Here is a 20,028-nt window from a genome sequence, read left to right on the forward strand (position 1 = left end):
GCAGACACCTCCTGCCTGCCTGGTTTCGAGACTGTGTGTTGCTGGGGATTTCTGTATTAATTTAAATAAGTGGGGAACTCCGCCCCCCCTCCATTTTCTTATTAGCCTTTGGTAAGTGAAAGCTCTGAGGGGGGGGGAGAAAGAAAGAAAAGCGGGAGGAGGAAGAGCAGAGGGTTGCCAACTGACCTTCAGGCACCCTCCTCTTCTGCTTTTAGAGCCCAATTTGCTGGGCAGGCCCAGGCAATCGGTAAACGCGGCTTTTATTTTTTCCAGGGCCCAAAGCACTGGCAACAGCCTGCGAACTGATGTCGGGGCCTGCCTCCTTTCAACGGTGCAAAGGGAGATCCTGGTAAGGTGGCAACCTCTGTCAAAAGAACCCTCCGCTCCCGAGGTTCCTCCCCTTTAGGTGCCTTAAAAAGAAGGACTTCTTGGTTGTACGTTGGCTAACTTGGATAACCTTTCCTGCTACCACCACTATTAACTGGTTTTGGTGCTGGGCAAAGGACTCCCCCCCATTATTTGAGGGTATTTTAAATTATTACGGTGACAAAAGTCTCCTGGCAGATATCGAATGAGTCTTGTAAAATAACGCAACGGTGGAGAAAATCAGAATTAAGAAGGAGAAAAAACAATTCTAGGAAACTGTAAAAAAAAATTAAATTGCAAAATAGTACAACAGGTATAGTTGGAAGGTTCTTCTTATTTTAAACAAACTCATTTTCTATTTCTTTTCTCTCCCCCCTTTTTTCTATGTTTGTAATTTATTGGATTATTTGTACAGTAATGTGTAATGTTTGTATTGTATGTACTTTATTTGTGCAATAAAGGGACATATATATATGTATATATGGTATCAATAGCCCTCCCCCCCTCAAGGAGCTCAAGGTGGTGTACAAGGCACTCCCCTTCCCCCATAGTTGCCAAGTTCTCCCTTTTTTAAAGGGAAATTCCCTTATGCTGAATAGGCTTCCTCGTGAGAAAAGGGAAAACTTGGCAGCTATGCCCTTCCCCTCAATCCCCACAACAACCCTGTGAGGTAGGCTAGGCTGAGAGGCGGCAGCTGGACCTCAACATCCCCCTTTGCAGCTATTTTGCAAAGCTTTTTGCAGATAAATTCGTGGGAGTGCCAGCTCTCTGTCTAGTCAAGTTTTATGGGATCAGTTTCAACATGTTAACACCCCCCCCAAGAATGCAAACAAGCAGCTTGGATGAGGAAAACCTGTCTTCTCAACCCTTGCAGGGGTTCTGCTTCTTCCTCCTGGGTAGTGTCCAGAAAGTAGTGGTGGGAGATGAATGTTCGGACTACTCAGGGCTCCATCCTCTCCCCCATGCTTTTTAACATCTATATCAGGCACGTCCAACAGGTATATCATGATCACTGGACGCCTGTGGTAGATCACTGGTTTTCCTCCTCCCTCAAAAAAGCTACACAATTTAGACCTGAACCCCTAGAAATGGATGGACCTTCCTCTTCCCTAAAAAAAGCTCAATAACTTTGACCTGAAGCCTCCAAAAGGGGATTGATCACTGCCAGTTTTTAACACTGAGAGTAGATCGCAGTCTCTTGGGAGTTGGCCACCCCTGATCTACATGAAATGGCTGGGAGAGTTCATCAGGGGGTTGGGGCTGGGTGTTCACCAGTATGCGGATGATACCCAGTTCTACCTCTCAACATGGCTGGGTGGATGCTTTTCAACAGAAACAAGGAAAAGAGAGAGTAGTCTGCTCCTTTCTAAACTTGTTTGCCCAGTCTCGCAAAACTTAAAAATGAAAACTCCTCTGTCCTCCAGCCTACTGCTCTGGAGTCTCTCAGTGAGCTGAAAGTTACTATCTCTTTTCATTGGAAGAAAGTTGGAAGCAGGAGTGATGCAGCTTTGAATATTGCATCTGGTGACAGAGGTGTAAGTCGGTTAGTCTTCGACATGCGTTTGGGGACACAGATGGGTGGGGTATAAATAATAAAAATTATTACTATTAGTATCATTAGGCAATGCTGCTGCTGTGACCCACCATAGATTAGGCTTTGGCCTGGTAAGTGGGTCACCACCCAGCAGTTGAAGACAGCTGGCACAAGTCACCTGATGCGGTTGAGTGCAGGTAGAGCATAAGAAACGCCCTGCTGCATCCACCACCCTTGTCCTCATGCTGGCCACCTAGATGCCGATGGGAAGCCCAGAAACAAGAATGTGAGGTTCATAGCTCTCCCCCTCTGCTGTGCATAGAGGAAAGGTTTTTCTCCTCCTTTCCTAACAGTAGAACTCTTGGGCATCCAGTGAAGCTGAACGTTGGAAGATTCAGGGCATGTAGTAGAAGGGACTTATTCGCTTTATTTTACATGTGTTGAGTCTCCCTGATTTAAGAATCATGCTCAAGGATTGCTAGGTGATATGGATGCCAACTGTTCCCCCCTCCCCCCTAGCTCTTCTTCCTTTCTCATTACAGAGCCCAGATGGCTGCTCGGCGGATGACGCAGGAGTCTTTTGATGCCCTCATGCAAGTCAAGGCGAAACGTCTGGACAGGAGCGACCCCATCGATGAGGCCCTCCACCAGTTTAGAGGTATGGTTGGTCCAAATGCCCTTGAGCTATTTGTTGCTGCTGCTCGACAGCCTTTGACCCCGTTCCTGCTTCCGGCCTGAGGGACTCAAGTCGTTTTAGATTAGCGTTATGACCCCAGTAAATTTATCCTGAGCCAGAAAATAATTCCACATGCCTTGCTCTCTTCCATTTCTGAGACCTTCCCCTAAAGCAGGGATGGGGACGCTCAGGCCTCGGAGGACAGGTGCCACCCTCCAGATTCTCCCCAGGCCACTCTCCTTGCTAGCCCTGCTTTGCACACAGAGTGCTTTTGTGTAGCTGGGATGTGTCCTTGAGCTTTGTAGAGGCCGCCCATCTGAGTGGGGGGGCCCCCGGCCACTCTGAGTGGCTCCCAACACATATGAAAACATTACAAAACATCAAACCTTAAACACTTCCCTATACAGGACTGCCTTCAGATGTCTTCTGAAAATCAGATAGATGTTTATTTCCTTGACATCTGACGGGCTGGGGAGCAGAAGTAGACGTTTTTCTAGAACTCTCTAGCTTTCTCCATAAATTAGTATAGAGCAGTATACTAATTTAATAATAAATAAAGGAATATGCAGCTGACCCAAATGGGGATCAACACTGCAACTTTGGCGTTATCAGCACCATGCTCTAACTGAGTGAGCCATCCAGGCTGATGTGGATGTGAAATTAAAAAACTTTCCCATGCTGAGTCTGGGCACTTCCAAATGCTGTTGGAGCGCACATCCCCATCACCCCTGCCCCTTGGCCGGGATGCCCGGGGCTGGTATTTTATGGGGTCCAACCAACATCACCTAGAGCAGTAGTCTTCAACATTTCCAGAACCCAGGACTCGCTTTTAACCCAAACATGCATTTCTTAATCTTTCATGAATTTATCCTGTTGCAACCCACCTTGGACCAGGCTGTGGCACACAAGTGCAGTGGCCCTCAAAGGTGGCGTTAGTGTCCACTGGGGGGCAGGGGGATAACTTAGAAGGTGCACTAAGAGGCAGGAGTACTTGAGGGTTGACTAACAGATTCTGAAAAGTTCATCAAAGTTGTTGAATTAATTAAACTAATTAATTGGATCTGAAGGCAGCCCTGTTTGGGGAAGTTTTTAATGTTTGGAATTTTATTCCGTTTCTAATGTTCTGTTGAAAGCCGCCCAGGGTGGCTGGGGAAACCCAGCCAGGTGAGCGGGGTAGAAATAATAAATAATTATAATTATTATGAATGAATGTACAATTAAGTGTTAACTGTTTTGAGTTTTATGGCATTTTTATTTTCTTTAGTGGGTAATGCTATTCAAATGCTTCTTAGAGAGTAGGTTAGGGGGTGCTGGGGATGAGTTTATGGAACCAAGGGAGCGGCCCCCAAAAGATTGGAATCACTATGCTAGTAGGTCCCAACACATCAGTTAAGGCCAGTGATCCAAAGGTCTCCCGTTATTATTATTATTATTATTATTATTATTATTATTATTATTATTATTATTATTGGATCAAGGAAGCAAGTTCTCCTGCTGTTCCTTTTTTTCTCCTCCTCCGTCCAGTTCCATCCTTCAACTGATACTCTTTCCAGATCCCTTTTGGTGACCTTTAGACTTTCAGTTTTCTGTAAATTTGCAAATACTGTAAATACCCTCTTGCATTCATAGAATCATAGAACTGTAGAGTTTGAAGGGACCACAAGGGTCGTCTATTCCAACACCTTGCAATTCAGGAAACTTTTGCCCAACATGGGGTTCGAACCCACAACCCTGAGATTAAGAGCGTGCAAATCACAGGTTTTCTACCTCTGGGTTTTGGCTCCTGTTTGGAAATCCTGCTTGCTTGAGAAAGGCTATGATTCAGTAGTGGAGCATTTGCCTTGCACACAAAACCTCCCAGTTTTTATATCAAACTATTATTTGTGTAGAAGGCAATAAACTGTTTATCAAAGTTATCCAGAAGATTTTATCATGTGAGGAGAGGTCTCTATTTTAATCTTTTAACGATGGACGTAATAAAGGCATGCTGTTCTATTACAAAAGAGTCTGCACCAATTTTGTTTTACTTAGTTTTTACGCTGGTGCCATCATGTTGCACCAATTAGTTGAAGAAGCACCCTGTTGAGTTCTCCCGGTGTCCTTGGTTTTATGCCATGAGAAATAGCTTTCTTTTTTCTTCCTCCAACAGTTCATTCGCACCCAGCCCAGCGAACCCGGTACAAGGATGAAGACTCCAGTGACTGGAGGGGAGAAGCCCGAGAAGCCCCCAAAGAAGACTATTCGGTGCCTCCCTATCAGTCAGAGGAGGAGGATTACCGCACACAAACATTTTCACGGAACCAAAAATACGCCCAGGCCCCTTCCCGTGACCGGGACTATGGCCGTTTGTCTTCTGCGGAAAGGGAGCTCGCCGGCCCATCAACCAGGGAACGGGGTTACGGTCGCCTGGCCTCTCGGGAAAGGGACTATGGCCGTGTCTCCTCCCGAGAGACCTCCAGGCTCCGTGATGCTGACTACAGTTCAGCAAAGCTGTTAAGTGGCTTCCGTTCTCCAGGGCTATTGGAAGAGGAGTTTGGGACTGTGAGGAGTCAGGATTCCAGCCTGGAGGCTGGGAGAGAGTTTGCTCCCTCTTTACATGCGGGGAGGGGCCTGACGGCAAAGCACCTCCTGGCACCACAGGGCCTGGTCAAAAGCAAGACAGATGTGGTCATCCCCATGAAGAAAGGGGTCCAGGCTTTGTCCTCAGATCTGCTGGGGGAGCCCTCTGACCCCGCCAAGAAGAGGGCCTTCCCCGCTCACCACCAGCTCGGCCAGCGGCCGCCGTCCCTGCCCCTGAGGGGCACCCTGAAGTACGACGACCCGGACACCATGAGGTATGCCCGGCACAAAGAGCCGGAGGATGTTTTCACCACCTTTGGGGTGGAGATCATCAATTGGGCCGGCTTCCACAAGATCAAGAAGGACCCGGAGTACACGGAAATGTACCGCACGCTCTTCAAGGTGGAGACAGAGACGTGTGCCAAGATGCTGGCCTCCTTCAAGTGCCCACTGAAGATGGGGCACCAGGACTTCTGCTATTCCATTGTGCGGACTCTGCAGCACCCGGCGCTGCAGACGCCCAAAGTGGACGGCCAGTTCTTGAACCTGCTCCTGGAAAAGAAGCTGGTGGAAACCAAGAGCGGCTTCTTCCAGCTCATCAAACCTTTTGACCGGTACATGATGCATTTCCAGGCTTGCCTCCTGAAGAGCACCGTCCCACTCCTGATGGCCTGCAATGGCTATGAGCTGAACTCCAAGTCCAGCAACTTCTTCAGCGACGCGGGACGGATGGCGGATGCCTTCAAGACCACGGCCTCCCTCTGCCGGAAGTCCCTGGTGCTCATCGGCCAGACCTTCGCCCTGGCCTCCTCCTTCCGGCAGGAGAAAATCCTGGAGGCCGTCGGGCTGAAGAGGGTGGCCCCTCTGCCCATCTCGTTCCCCAATTTTGACGACTCGGCCTTGTTTGGGAAGGAGTACATTGAACACCTGCAGGACTGGCTGGAGAAAAGCGGGTACCAGATGGAGCTGAAGAAGCCAAGTGCGGAGGAAACCAAGAGCCCGCAGGAAACCAGGCCTAAGAGTAAGGGGGTCCTACTTCCGACTGTCTGTTGTCAGTGACGGCTGGGTCCTTTTTCTTTGGGGGAAAAATTATTTCCATCTATAGACTTTCTAGCGTTCACGTTGTTTCAGTTTTGAGTCTTTGTCCTCTTCTCCCACCTTGCTTCTGTTGTTAGGGCCCCTGTGAGCATTTAATTTCATTTCTTCGGGTTGATGATGATGATGATGTTAACGATTCATATGCTTCCCATCGGACTGGGTTACTCCAGCCACTCTGGGCAGCTCCCAACAAAATACTAAAAACACAATAAAACACCAACCATTAAAAACTTCCCTGTACAAGGCTGCCTTCAGGTGTCTTCTAAAAGTCAGATAGTTATTTATTTCCTTGACATCTGATGGGAGGGCATACCCACAGGGTGGGCGCCACCACTGAGAAGGCCCTCTGCCTGTTTCCCTGTAACTTCCCTTCTCGCAGGGAGGAAACCGCCGGAAGACTCTCAGAACTGGACATCAGTGTCCGGGGTGAATGATGGGGGTGCAGAGAATCCTTCAGGTATACTGTACTGGGCCAATGTCGTTTAGGGCTTTAAAGGTCAGCACCAACATTTTCAATTGTCAGGGTTATAGTTTCGGTATGGGGCTTGTTGGCATGAGGTGGGGCTTGCTCTACCCTGCCTTCCCACTCCCCAAAATTAAATATACCCAAAGGAAAAACCCACACCCCAAATTGCCGATAATGTTAATCTTTTGCTGGGCTCTGGAAAGGTCTCATAAGATTTTATATCGCCTCTCCCAACTGCCCACCACCCTCCCCCAGCTCTCCATTTATTTATTATCCCCCGCCTCTTCCCACGCAAAGCTGCAAATGCATAAGGAAATCACGCATGAGTTGTGGCCCTACTGTAAGTTTGTGATTGTGAAGTTCCCACGAGGAAGGTTTTCATTTTATCCCCACCCCCACCCGTTTCTTGTCCTCCTAGCTCCGCAACGCGCTGACAAGAAGGTCACCGAGACGATCGAGAAGATGGTGGATGGCATCATTTCTGGCACTCTGAAAGGGGAAGAGAGAGATCAGTTGAAGGACAACCCAGATTACTGGTAAATATCTTCTGGTAGTTTTGTGGGGGTTTTCCGCTCCCTTGACTCTGAGCCTGCCAGGAATAGGGCTTCTTGGGCCAGCCTAGCTTACCTTTTTAATACCAGCTCCTTATTTGTATAACTCAAATCGTTTCACAAAACAGTGCCTATAACTTTGGAACTCCCTGCCTATTGGTGTCAGGCAGGTCCCTTCACTGTATCATTTCCGGTGCCTGCTGAAAACATTCTTGTTCAGAAAAGCCTACCCAGATGTTTGGAAAGTTTATGTGACTTTTAACCGGTTTTGGTCTATTCTTTTTAACCTTTTGTACATTTTAAGATATTGTTGTAAATTGTTTCTAGTGATAAATCTACTGTTTTGATTAGCTGCTCCTTTCGCCCCGGGTCGAAACAGGTTTCTGAAGGAAGAAGACAGCCTGGAGCACAAATATTACAAGCTCAAGCTGTCCGAGATGTATCGGCTGATGTCGGCAGCCAAAGAAAAGCCCAAGGAGGAGAAGACCCCTGAGCTGCAGGATTTGGCTGTCATGGGGGCCTTGCTGCGGGCCCGCAAAGTCCTCCACATCAAGAAGCGGCTCTTCGGGAAGAGGATGCCCAGGATCCTTCAGCGGCGGGTGGCGAGAGCCCAGAGGCTGAAGCGGGCCACCGTGGGGACCCAGACGCTCCGGCCCGCCAGGAGAATGCTCAAGCAGAAGCGCCTGGCGCAGAGCCCCAAAGCCCACCCAGCAGAGACCTCCTTGGAGAAGGCGGGAGTCTGCGACTCAGCCACTGACCCAGAAGATGCGCCCGGGGAAGGTTTGGGTGCTGGAAGCTCGCTTGGGCTAGCATGCCCGTTCCCTGACGGTAGGTGAATTTCAGGGCAGGCGGGATGTGGCCTGGTCTAGGGCTGGACGATATATCAATATATCACCCAAAACTGGATTGAAATCCATATTGTGGTATCAGTTCCATCATTTTTGACCTGGCAATATATTTTGACTCCCGATATGTGTGAGATCTGCAAGTATAGGGCAGTATACAAATTTAATAAATAAATGATAATAGTAACAACAACAACAACAACAACAACAACAACAACAACAACGGCCTTTAGAAGACTTCTGAAGGCAGCCCTGTATAGGGAAGCTTTTTAATGTGTAATGTTTTGTTATGTTTTTATATAGAAAGCTGTTCAGAGTGGCTGGGGCAACCCAGTCAGATGGGCAGAATACAAATAATAAACTTATTGTTATTTATTATGAGGACTTGGCGATATATCATCCAAAACCAGTGTTTGAAGTCCCTATCATGTTATCGGTATCATAATTTTTGACCTGGCAACATACCACAAATTGTGGCGTGTGCGTGCTCTATGCAAAAATCACAATTTGGGAAAAATCATTTAAGCCAGTCAACATGGCTCTCAATTCCTGCAGCCCCTGTTAACTGCTGGCTCAGCTCTCCCCTACAAGGAATCACAAGAGCAGGCGCCGGCAAAAATCACAATGCAGGAAAAACCACAAAGCCAGCCAATGCCTCTACTGTACAGAGTTGCATCCTTATTTCAGACTTCATGATTCATCAGTATATCATGCTGTTTAGCTGGTAATATATTGCGATGTTGAAAACCAGATATCGTCCAGCCTTAGCCTGGTCTCGCTTTGCATTGCCTGCCAATGCCTCTGCTGGGTCCTGGACAGAGAGGATCTTTCCCCTGCTTTTTAGCTGGAGGTGGGACCTGTGACCCTTGAGCTGCTGAGCCGCCTTCTGCTGACTCAAATCCTTTGGCCCACTGAACAGCTGCCTTGAGCCAATGGTGTTTTCTTTCCTCTGCTCCTCCTTTAGGTGATTTTCATTGGGAGTGGGCATTTTGAATCCAAAGGAGATGCCCCTTTGCTGAGCTGGCCTTTGCTCCCATAATTCTCTCTGGGATCTTCGCTGTGGGGTAGCTTATGGGGCCACTTAGAAGGTTGACCTCTCTGGCAAGCTCTTCTTAACATTATTACACAGGAATATAGGAAGCTGCCTTATCACGAGTCAGACCATCTTGCAGAAAAGGCCTGTTCTCGTATTGCCACCGTCCGGATCTCTCAGAGGATGAGGGCAGGGTCTTTGTCGGTTCATATGGGGAGAGGTAGTCCTTGAGCCATTTAAGGGTTAGAGGTCAAAGAACAGCACAGAAACTCATTGGGAGGCCAGGATCGACGCAATATGCTCAAACCACCTTGCCCTGGTGAGCAGCCTGGCTGTAAAATTCTGCACCAGCTGACGTTTCCGAACTGTTTGGAGTCAGCCCACATATACCAGTAATGTGCTGCAGTATTCTAACCTGGAGGTTACTAGAGCATAGATGAAGTTAAGGGCATAGCTGGGCCACCACTTGAACCCGGATGGAAGGCACTGAGGCCACCTGAGCCTAGTTTGCAGTGCATGTGCCAATTTTGCATTATTTTCTGCAGCCGAGATACATTCCAGACACCGGGATATATGTACATATTGCGGTCTTTAGCTGCTGAAATATCACCCTGTTGAAAACCAGGTATCATCCAGCTCTAGTCTCCAGTTGTTTTTGGACTACAACTCCCATCAGCCCTAGCTAGCGTCCTGTATCCCTGTGTTTTCCTGTCCTTCGTGAATCCCTGGGGTCACGAAGAGTCGGACACGACTAAACGACTAAACAACAACAACAAAATCCCTGTGTTTTGTGGCTGTATCCCACCAGTGTTTCAGCAATATACAGGTGAAACTCGGAAAATCGGAATATCGTCGAAAAGTGCATTTATTTCAGTAATGCAACTTATTATTTTTTATTTTTCTTTTCATTTTTACAAATGCTTTCTTTTGGAAATTCCACAGCAATAAAACAAATAGTTACAATAATACAAAAATAAACATCGCTATTGCATTTCATTAATTACATTCCATTTATAATTGACCCGCCTAGCGAAAAATAATTATAATTACAGCAAATAAAGGCTTGACATATCTTGCTTTGCATGCCATGCATCTATCTCATATATTGGTTTCACCTTTTAAGTTGCATTACTGAAATAAATGCACTTTTCGACGATATTCTAATTTTCCGAGTTTCACCTGTAAGCCCTGTTCAAAATGGAGCAGGAATAATTTTGTTATCTTCCCCCACCCCACCCCACCCCTGCTTTCCAGTGGATCCCAAAACGATGGTGACAGCAGAGAGGCTGGCCAAGTTTGTGGCGGAGGTGGGACCCGAGATCGAGCAGTTCAGCATCGACAACAGTACAGATAACCCGGATCTGTGGTGAGCTACCCTCTGCCTCCCCAGCAAAATCATGTGGCGTGCTTGTGGAGCATCCCGAGCCTTATTGCATGAGCCGGGCATTACAGTAACAACACTCAACATGTGGTGCCTTATTATTTATTTATTAATTTTATATTTATTATTAGTGTAATATAACATCAAACATAAAAAAATTCTTAAACAGAGCTGCCTTCAGATGTCTTGTAAAAGTCAGATAGTTGTTTATTTCCTTGACATCTGATGGGAGGGTGTTCCACAGGGCAGGCGCCACCACCGAGAAGGCCCTCTGCCTGGTTCCCTGTAACCTCACTTCTCGCAGTGAGGGAACCGCTGGAAGGCCCTCTGAGCTGGACCTCAGTGGCTGGGCTGAACGATGGGGAGATGCTGCTTCGGGTATACAGGGCCGAGGCTGTTTAGGGCTTTCAAGTTCAGCACCAGGCCTTTGAATTGTGCTTGGAAACGTACTGGGAGGCAGTGTAGATCCTTTAGAATTGGAGTTATATGGTCCCAGTCACCAGTTTATGTGCCACATTCTGGGTTAGTTGTTGTTTCCAAGTCACCTTCAAAGATAGAGTGCATGGCAGTAGTCCAAGCGGGAGAAAACCAGAGCATGGGCCACTCTGGCGAGACAATGCACAAGCAGGTAGGGTCTCAACCGGCATACCAGATGGAGCTGACAGACGGCTGCCCTGGACATAGAATTGACTTGCACCTCCAGGGACAGACTCTCAGGCTGCACACGTGGTCCTTTAGGGGCACAGTTACCCCATTCTAGTGAGACAGTGCACAAGTGGGCATAGTTTGTTGCAAACCACTGTGATATATTTCTCTGATACAGTGGTATCTAAATGTTTTTAGAAATAAATCAGTGAACAAGCCTAGTTCCTTCTACGTGTGAAGCTCAGAGCTGCAGCTTGTCGCCAGATACAGTGGTACCTCTACTTACGAATTTAATGTGTTCCAAACGCACATTCGTAAGTTGAAAAAAATTGTAAGTCGAATCCCATAGGAATGCATTGGGAGAAAAAATTCGTAAGTAGAAGCAACCCTATCTACAAATTCGTAAGTAGAAAAAATCCTATCTAAACCGCATCCAAGATGGCGGACGGAGCTCCATTCGTAAGTAGAAACATTCGTAAGTAGAGTTATTCGTAAGTAGAGGTACCACTGTACTTGTATGGGCCACTTCAGGGTCCACACACAGGAGGTGACGCAGAAATGTCACAGAGCAACAGTGCAGTGAAGTCCTCCTGTGCTCTCTCTTAGGTTCCTGCATGACCGTGAGAGCTCGGCCTTCAAGTTTTACCGGATGAAAGTCTATGAGCTGTGCCCCTCCATCAACTTCAGCGCTATCCCAGGGCCTGCCAGCGAGAGCCCCGCAGCCTCGGAGGGTGACTGGGAGAACAACGAGGAGGAGGAGGAAGAAGAAGAAGAGGAGGAAGCTCCCCAGTCTGGAATGGAAGAGGAAGAAGCTCAGGCAGGCTCTGCCAACGTGGGAACCTCGAGTACAGCTGGAGAAGGGCAGCCTGAGGGCACCACCTCAGAAGCATCTGCCCAGGGTCCTCTGCGGGGCAGTGCCTTTGGGCGCAAGAGGGCCAGCAGCAGGTCCTTGAAGGTGGGCCTGATCCCAGCCTCCAAGAGGGTCTGTCTCATTGATGAACCGAAAGGTGAGTGAGGCAGCTGGGGTGGGGGTGGGGGTGTTGCGCTCTTTAAGCCAGGCAGGTAATTCTCAAATTTTTTTTGCGTCTGGATTGACCTTTGACCTCTGGATTTGCTTTTTTTTTGCATTACAGTCCACGACCCTGTCCGGATTGCGTATGACCGACCCCGCGGCTATCAGTCCCACAAAAATAAGGTGAGAAGGGGGCAAAATAATAAATACGTGCATTTATTCTTTAAGAGATTCAGTGCACTGTGCTTTCCAGGCAGAGGCCTCCCAGTGCAGCTTTCAAAGCCAGCTTGAAACCTCCATAAAATGTACGTGTGAGCTTCTGTTCACCAGTTAGGTATTGGCAATAACCTCAGCCCAGTGGTTCCCAAACTTTCTCAGCCCCCCCTCGGTTCTCTGAACTAATTCCCAATGTCCCCAACCCTATAAAATGCATTGTTCAGAGGAGTGGTTCGCACAAATCTCTGAAGAAGGCAATAAAATTTTGAAAAGATCAATTAATTGCCCATGCATTCAAAGTGCATTTATTTATTTTTCTTCATAAAATTTACCCACAGCTCGGCTACAGAAGAAACCTCAAAGCGTTGTGTAGTTGTTGTTTTTTGCGGGTATTTTTTTTTAAATAATAAAAAAAAGCCGATGAAAAAGCAAAGTTATCACTAATAAAAACATCCAAAAATTAAAACAATAGACCAGGGCTTCCCAAACTTGGGTCTCCAACTGTTTTTGGACTACAATTCCCATCGTCTCCGTGGGTCCTGCTAGCTAGGGATGATGGGAGTTGTAGTCCAACAACAGCTGGAGACCCGAGTTTGGGAAACACTGCAATAGACTGAAACAAATTAAAACTCGCATCCACCTCAGCATAAGGACAGGCTTGTCTAAACCAGGATGTTTTTAGGAGGCGCCAAAGTGCCTGCCTGCATCAATAGGCAGGGAGTTCCAGATTTTGGGTGCGGCCACACTAAAAGATCAGTTTCTTTAAAATGTGAAGATGGCAACCAGTACAGGTCTCAGCAGGGATGTCGCATTCTGGCAAGGCCTTGCTCCTGTCAGCAATCGTGCTGCAGCATCCTGTGCAGACTTGCACCTTTTGGGTTGAGCACAAGGGAAGCCCCATGTGCAGCGCATTGCAGTAATCCAGTCTTGAAGTAAGCAGTGCAGCAGCTGCTGTAGCCGGGCTCTTGCAGTCCAGGAATGGCTCTAGCTGTTGAATAATTGGTTGAACAAATGGATTTGTTCCAATGATACCAGCTTCTCAAAGCCCGGTGGCCATTTTGGCCTCCAGCAACCCCCCCCCCCGCTGTTCTCTTTTCTCTTGGCCACCCCCCTCAGGGTAATCCTTCTGCCCCCTTTGGGAAGCACTGGTCTAGCCAGAGTGTTTTGCACCTGAATTCAGTGGCCAGGTTGCTCACCAGAGCAAGACGGTTTGAGCATAATTACACCGATCCTGGTCCGTCTGCACTGGCTGCCAGTTAGTTTCTGGGCCCAATTCAAAGTGCCATAAAGCCTTAAACAGCTCAGGACCACAATACCTCAAGGACCTCTGGTCCCTGAGATTGTCATCTGAAGCCCTTCTTTGTGTGCCTTCTCCAGAGGGTAGCAACACGAGAATGGGCCTTTTCTGCAGTGGCTCCCGTTTGTGAGAATGCTCTCCCCAGGGAGGTTCAGCTGGCGCCTTCCTTATATACCTTTAGGCGCTAGGCAAAAATGTTCCCCTTTAACCAGGCCTTGGGCTGATTGACATCTGATGCCCTTTTAAAATGTGTTGCTGAGGGGGACGTTATTGCATTCTTTCTTGTTTGCAAACCACCATGAGACCTGCTGGTATAGGGCGTTATACAAATAATAATAATAAATTATTATTATTATTAATGATAACAATCACCCTGCCATGGCGTTCTGTTGCTTTAATGAGGTGTTTATGATAAGGATGATGGTGATCAGTTTTGTTCTCAGTGGCAGAAGTCAAAGGATTTGGAGTTTTCCCACAAGCGGCTGAACCAGAAGAACATTGGCTTCCAGATGCTGCAGAAAATGGGCTGGAAGGAAGGCCTTGGGCTTGGTACCCATGGAAAGGGCATCAAGGACCCCGTCAAAGTGTACGTAGCACGTGAGCGAGTGGCACACTCCTTTTTTTTATTAAAAAACAAACAGGTTTTGGAATGGATTGATATCTCACCAGAGTTACTCCCTGTTGCAGAGGTCGCCAACTCAGTCCCAGCGGGTACCATTCTGCCCACAAAGGCTTCCAGTGGTGCCCCTGGGCAGGCGCCCCCCAGCTCTGAGCTGTCGTTTAGAAACAGAAAACAAAAAACCCCAAAGCCCTCCCAGAAAGAAACTTGCAGGTACCTTCTAAGTGATTTCCCGTTTTGCAAGTGCTGGGAAGCTGTGTCTGCCTTCTGCCAGAGCAGGGATGGGGAGGACGCCCCCTGCCCAACACCCTCACAGACCCGCTGCCGAATGAAGCAAACGGCTCATTTACGAGCCGTGACCCTGGGGTCTCTCACCCAAAGAAAGGCCTTCTTCACGCAGCTCCCTCCTGCAGGAGGCAGGGATGGGCGCCAACTTGTATGGGTTTCGGGTGGCAGCGTTTCGGAATTTGTAGCTCAGAGAAAAGGTGCTGTCACAGAAGGGTGTTGGCTACTCCCGAGTAAGCACTCCACACATCCTCTGGATTTTCAGAGTTTTATTGTACATGTTATATACAGTGGTGAGATGTCTCAAAAATAATGTCTGCTCTGCATGGGGCAGAAGCCTGCAATGGTCTCTCGTGGGCTCTGACTGGGCATCCAAGCGCCCCTCCTCCTTGCTCTACAGGTCTTCCGTGGTCACAAACCAGGCTCCTGAGGTGCCGTTCTACCTCCTCCCTCCTTTCCAGCCCCTGCTGAAGCTAGCTCCTCCCCTGCTTCCCACCTGGAGCTGAGCCTCCAGGACTCTGTAGAGCCCTGGACCCTTCTTTGCCACTTCCTGTTCCTGGTTTTCCCTCCCATACTTGCTGCTCTCGCTGCTGCTCTCCCAGCTGGTGGAAGTAAGCAGAGTGGGCTGCTCTCTGCAAGCCCTCTCTCTTACAGGTGCATTATAAAATTATGCAAGGCATGGGGAAAGCGGGATGGAAATAGGTCCCCCCCCCCTCGTAACCCTGCAGAACACATGGACATCCAATGAAGCTGGACATTGATTCAGGACAGATGTAAGGAAGCCCTTCATTGCACAGTCTGTGGTTAAGCTGTGGAACTCGCTGCCACAACCTGGATGGCTTTTTAAAAGATGATGAGACAAATGGCTGCTAGCCATGATGGCTCAGCTTTGCCTGTACACTTTGGAGGCAGCGATGCTTCTGAATGCCAGTTGCTGGAAACCACAGGAGGGGGAGAGCGGCTCTTCTGTTTGAATCCTGCTTGTGGATTTCCCATTGGGAGCATCTGTTGGGCGAACAGGATGCTGAACCCTTTGGCCTTGATCTACCTGCTTCTGATGTTATTACCTCTCACAACATGCCTTTCTGTTTCGTTTTGTTTCTTTTCGCGGGGGGAATACAACTGTGTAAAATTTAAGGGCGCAGTTTTGTTTGCCCGTTTTGTAGCACTGTCCAAAATTGACTCCTATGGCTTTTGGGGTTGGCGCGAGCCAAAGGAACTGGGCGTAGGGAAGGACTGACCCGGAGCTCGGCCGTCTCTTTGGAAACACAATGGCCAAGACATCATCGCCCGTTGGCCCTGCGCTTTTGTCAAGGGAGCCGGTGCCTGGGCATGTGCATGCTTAACTTTCTCTTTGATTTTGCCTCCCTTTCAGGGGCTCCACCTCAGCGGGGGAGGGCTTGGGTGTGGCGGGGGACGAGAACAAGGAGGACACCTTTGCCACCTTCCGCCAGAGGATGATCCAGATGTACTATCTGAAAAGAGCCTCTAATAAATAGGTAGGTTGTTTGCAGCAAGTCAGCTTTGTCCCCCCCGCCCCCCTTTGAATTAATTGCAAGATTTAAATAACTGCTTCTCTTTCCTTCTGTTTTCAAGCTTTTTCTTTTTCTTCTTTGACTAGGGCGATATTTACTGTGTGCACACAAAGCTTATCTGGATTTGTTTTTAACCGGTTTTTCCCCCCTTTCATATTTGTTTCCATTTTGAATGACCAGAATGAGCTTTGAACCAAAGAAGTGAAGATCATTGTGCTGGAGAGAGGAGAGGCCATCTTCTGAGAACCCCCACCCCTTTTAAATTTGGAGCAATTAGATGAGCAAATTGCTTTTAAGAATCCGTAACCTCCTAAACAAATCGAAACAAACATTGCCGTTCTTTGGATGCAGGAACAGCTGGGTCTACTTTTTGATCAAATCTCTTAACAAGAGCCTAGGATGTAAGGCTCCCCCCCCCACCTACGCGAGGCTGACTTGCGTACAACCACATGTGCATGCAGTGCTGGGAAATAAATCAATTGGCTACTCCTACCTGCGGCCCAGATCCCCACTCTTGAGTGCTGTGGGGCACATGTCCACACACACACACACGCCAGCCTGGTCCTGGCTGCAGCAACAAACTCAAGGTATGAGTGCGCAGAGGGAGGGGACTGGAGCACATGAGATCAGCACTTGGGCACTGCACTGCTGGGTCCGCAAGCACCTCTCGAGGGCACCCTAGAGAATGGGCTACCCAGTGCCCCACTAGCCGTGCAGCCCTGAACCAGTGGGTGAAGCACAAATCCATCTTCCAACAAGGCAGGGTCAGTGCTCAGAGCAGAAAAGGAGTGGCAGGGGGAGAATGTGGGTAGCTGAGCTGATGGTGGGGGGCCATGGGTCACAGCGGGAAGGGGAGGGGAGGAGCAAATCAAAGGAAGTGAACAATTGTGGCCTGGAAGTCTCTCAGGACTGCTGCCCGGGAGAGAAGGCAGCAGCCCCGTCGACGCACGTGAGTCTGTCTCATCCCTATTAAAGCAGCATGCTCCCCACTTTATGCAATTTCACTTCTGCATGTGGGGCCCCTGGAGCATAACCCCTGCGTAGGTGTGTGTGTGTGCCTGTATCCATTCCAGACAGGACAAAAAAAATGGACTGCCCTCTACGTGGACTATGTGATCTTCCTGCCTTTCTCAAGATTCAGAACTTCCATCGTTACACAATTTGATGTCTTTTTCTGTTGCTTTGGGTCTGCACGACGAGCTGCAGTTATTGAATAACCATTACTTGTTTGATTCATGGAACCATCACTTTGTTTGCTTTAAATAAAATACAAACAGTATGTAGAAGCCATGTAGGGCAGATACGAACCTCACTTTTGTTTCTGAGGTCTGTGTTATCAGCAATCGGTGCCACTGCCAGGCACGCAGGATTCCTGCATTTCAGTCTTCTTTAACAGTCTTGGTTACCTTTTCCTTCTGCAAAGGAACCTTAGTGCTGTTTTCTTGCAGCAAGGTCTCTGGAGAGCTTTTCCCCCCTTTTTTGTGGGGGGTACAAGGTTGTCTGAAATTTGGGATTCACTCCATTGCTGAATTGGACCCCTCTAGACTGTGCACAAACTCTACTTACGAGCCGTCTCAACGGCATCCCGATTTCGAATTTGACAGTGTTTTCTGAATGATGAGTCTCACTCTAATCCATTTCCCCTCTGGAGTTCTCCAATAACAATTTGCCACCCAGCCTCTCCTGGCTTTTCCGCAAAAGGCTACTTCATCTTGGTGACGGGACACAAACCAATTGTTAACTCTGAAACATTCTGTCCATTGTGGACCTTGGTTTCTCACAGCCACCCATTTGTGGTGGGGGTCTTGTGCTGTGCAGGATCATTCACACCCCCTTCCCCCTTCATGGCCAAAGTGGACTTTTCAGTGGGAAATCATACTCCGCTCTGGTTTGCTGCATTCCTTCCTGCTCAGAACCAGCTTTTCCGCCCCAGGAAACTCTGAATCAAAGTGTGGTGTTGAAGTCAGCTTGAGCTTCATGCCATCATCAGGAACATGCAATGGGGAACTTCTTCCTTTCTGAGAAATGCAAGAGTCATTCATGGGACTCGGTGGGGCTCCTGCTGTTGTTTGAGCCAAGAAGTTTGCTGCTGATAGCAAGGTGTTGAAGAACCCCACGAGACCCCCTTCCTTCGGCCTGCAGGATCCAGTTCTGTCAAGCTGAAGCTGCCACAGGGTCTGGCCACCGTCCTGTTAAAACCACTCTGTTACCCAATTTCTAGGGGTGTTTTGGTTTCTCTTTCATAATTGAGCGTTGCATTTTTTTAAAAAAATAACATTATCTCTCAGCCCAACCTGGCCTTTTGGCCTTCTGTGAGTTGGATTGCTGATCTGATTCCCCTGGCCCATAAATGGGTTGTAGCTGTTTGAATGTGAAGCTTCTGTGTTCAGCCACAGTTTTTTCACCCCACCCCATATATTCAGCCAGCTCTCGTGTCTTCTTACGAGTTGCTAGAATCTTTTCTCCTCCTGACTTCAGGAGCTTGCAGAGAGTGAGATGACTGCATAACCAAACCTTTTCTCTTGCATTTTGTGGGAGGGGTGGGGTCCTCTCTTCCAGCTGGTTCAAAATCCACTCCTTTCCTGTGTGTGATATCTTCTAAGAATCTGCTTTTCACTGGGCAACTTTCGGGGAACCTCTTTAATGGGTCTGTAAAAATATTTTCAAACGCAGAGCAAAAATGGCCACTTGGTAGCCAATTTGGTTCACTAGGTTTTTTCCTCTTATTCTAGTTTTCCAGGCTCTCTCACGAAGACCACAAGCATCCATGAACACTCTTCCTGCAGTCGCTAGAGCATGTGTATTCTCTATCCTGTGTCTCTCCCCCAACCCTCTGTTTAGTGATGGTGTTTTTTTTCAGTGGCACTTGATCAGGATTTCCCCCCCCCCTTTCTCCCTTTCCTGTGCCATCTGAACTGTATTGACCTGTAGTGGAAAGAGAAGTTTGTTAGCTGATTCATAGTTTCTTTTTTAAATGTTTAACGACGGCATGTAATCCTTTTGCTTTATTTTTTAACAAAAAAGCCTTCAATAAACATGAACCTGATTATTAGCCTCATTTTCAGTTCCTTGCTGTTACTTTTAGCTGCCCTACATACGTAGGTATCAGGGACTGGCTAGATGAGGAAGAGTGGCTTCCAGGGAAATGGCAGGAGAATACAGTTTGGACCCAGGTTCATGGTGGTGGGAAACAGGAGATGCCCCAGAGGAGGAGGAGGAGAGCTGGGAAATACTGGGTGCTGGGAGTCAGGAGGCTGAGGAGCAGGAGGAAGCACAGAGAAACCCCAGCCATGAGCAAGGACAGGAGTCGGGTATAATAATATAATAATAATTTATTATTTATACCCCGCCCATCTGGCTGGGTTTCCCCAGCCACTCTGGGCGGCTTCCCACAAAAGATTAAAAATACATTAGAACATCAGTCATTTAAAACTTCCCTAAACAGGGCTGCCTTCAGATGTCTTCTAAACGGTAGATAGTTGTTTATTTCTTTACCATCTGATGGGAGGGCATTCCATAGGGTGGGTGCCACTACTGAGAAGGCCCTCTGCCTGGTTCCCTGTCACTTTGCTTCTCGCAGTTAGGGAACCGCCAGAAGGCCCTCTCAGTATCTGGGTTGAACGATGGTGTCATGGGCTTTGAAGACACTCAAACTCAGGACGCAAGGGAGAAACGTGCTAAGAGGAAGGCACGCTTGGCAAATCCACACTGTGATCAACTTCCGCCTGGAAACCAATGTCCCCATTGTAGAAGGATGTGTGGATCCAGAATTGGCCTCCACAGTCACTTACGGACTCATTGTTAAAACCGTGTTTATAGAAGACAATCTTACTCGGCTACAAGTGGTCGCCAAAGAAGAAGACGACTTGCTTGTTCTCTGGCAGAATGACAAACATGGCACATGTGTTGC

The 20,028-nt window shown here is 48.1% G+C and overlaps 1 protein-coding gene across 5 annotated transcripts; it reads left to right on the top strand.

Annotated features, from left to right (window-relative positions):
- Nucleotides 1–19,176, top strand: SUGP2 (SURP and G-patch domain containing 2). Of its 5 annotated transcripts, none has more exons than XM_060275423.1 (12): nt 1–111; nt 274–349; nt 2,443–2,558; nt 4,726–6,156; nt 7,118–7,235; nt 7,630–8,078; nt 10,383–10,494; nt 11,761–12,161; nt 12,288–12,349; nt 14,111–14,265; nt 15,959–16,082; nt 16,299–19,176. In XM_060275423.1, the coding sequence occupies exons 3-11, from the start codon at nt 2,450–2,452 to the stop codon at nt 16,080–16,082; spliced, it is 2,961 nt and encodes a 986-aa protein (XP_060131406.1). In that variant the 5' UTR covers nt 1–111; nt 274–349; nt 2,443–2,449; the 3' UTR covers nt 16,299–19,176. The 5 variants fall into 5 exon arrangements, with proteins under 5 accessions (XP_060131406.1, XP_060131407.1, XP_034975274.2 ...); XM_060275424.1 differs by having other exon boundaries at nt 18,851–19,176; XM_035119383.2 differs by having other exon boundaries at nt 14,123–14,265.
- The last annotated feature ends 852 nt before the right edge of the window (nt 19,177–20,028 follow it).

This window comes from Zootoca vivipara, chromosome 6 (assembly GCF_963506605.1).
Source record: "Zootoca vivipara chromosome 6, rZooViv1.1, whole genome shotgun sequence".
NCBI lineage: Eukaryota > Metazoa > Chordata > Lepidosauria > Squamata > Lacertidae > Zootoca > Zootoca vivipara.

Excerpts from the sequence above, each read along its gene's own strand:
- SUGP2 (XM_060275423.1), top strand. The coding sequence starts at position 2,450 with ATGGCTGCTCGGCGGATGACGCAGGAGTCTTTTGATGCCCTCATGCAA. Across the intron at positions 2,559-4,725 it reads GGCCCTCCACCAGTTTAGAG|TTCATTCGCACCCAGCCCAG; the intron begins GTATGGTTGGTC and ends TTCCTCCAACAG. Across the intron at positions 6,157-7,117 it reads GCAGGAAACCAGGCCTAAGA|CTCCGCAACGCGCTGACAAG; the intron begins GTAAGGGGGTCC and ends TTGTCCTCCTAG.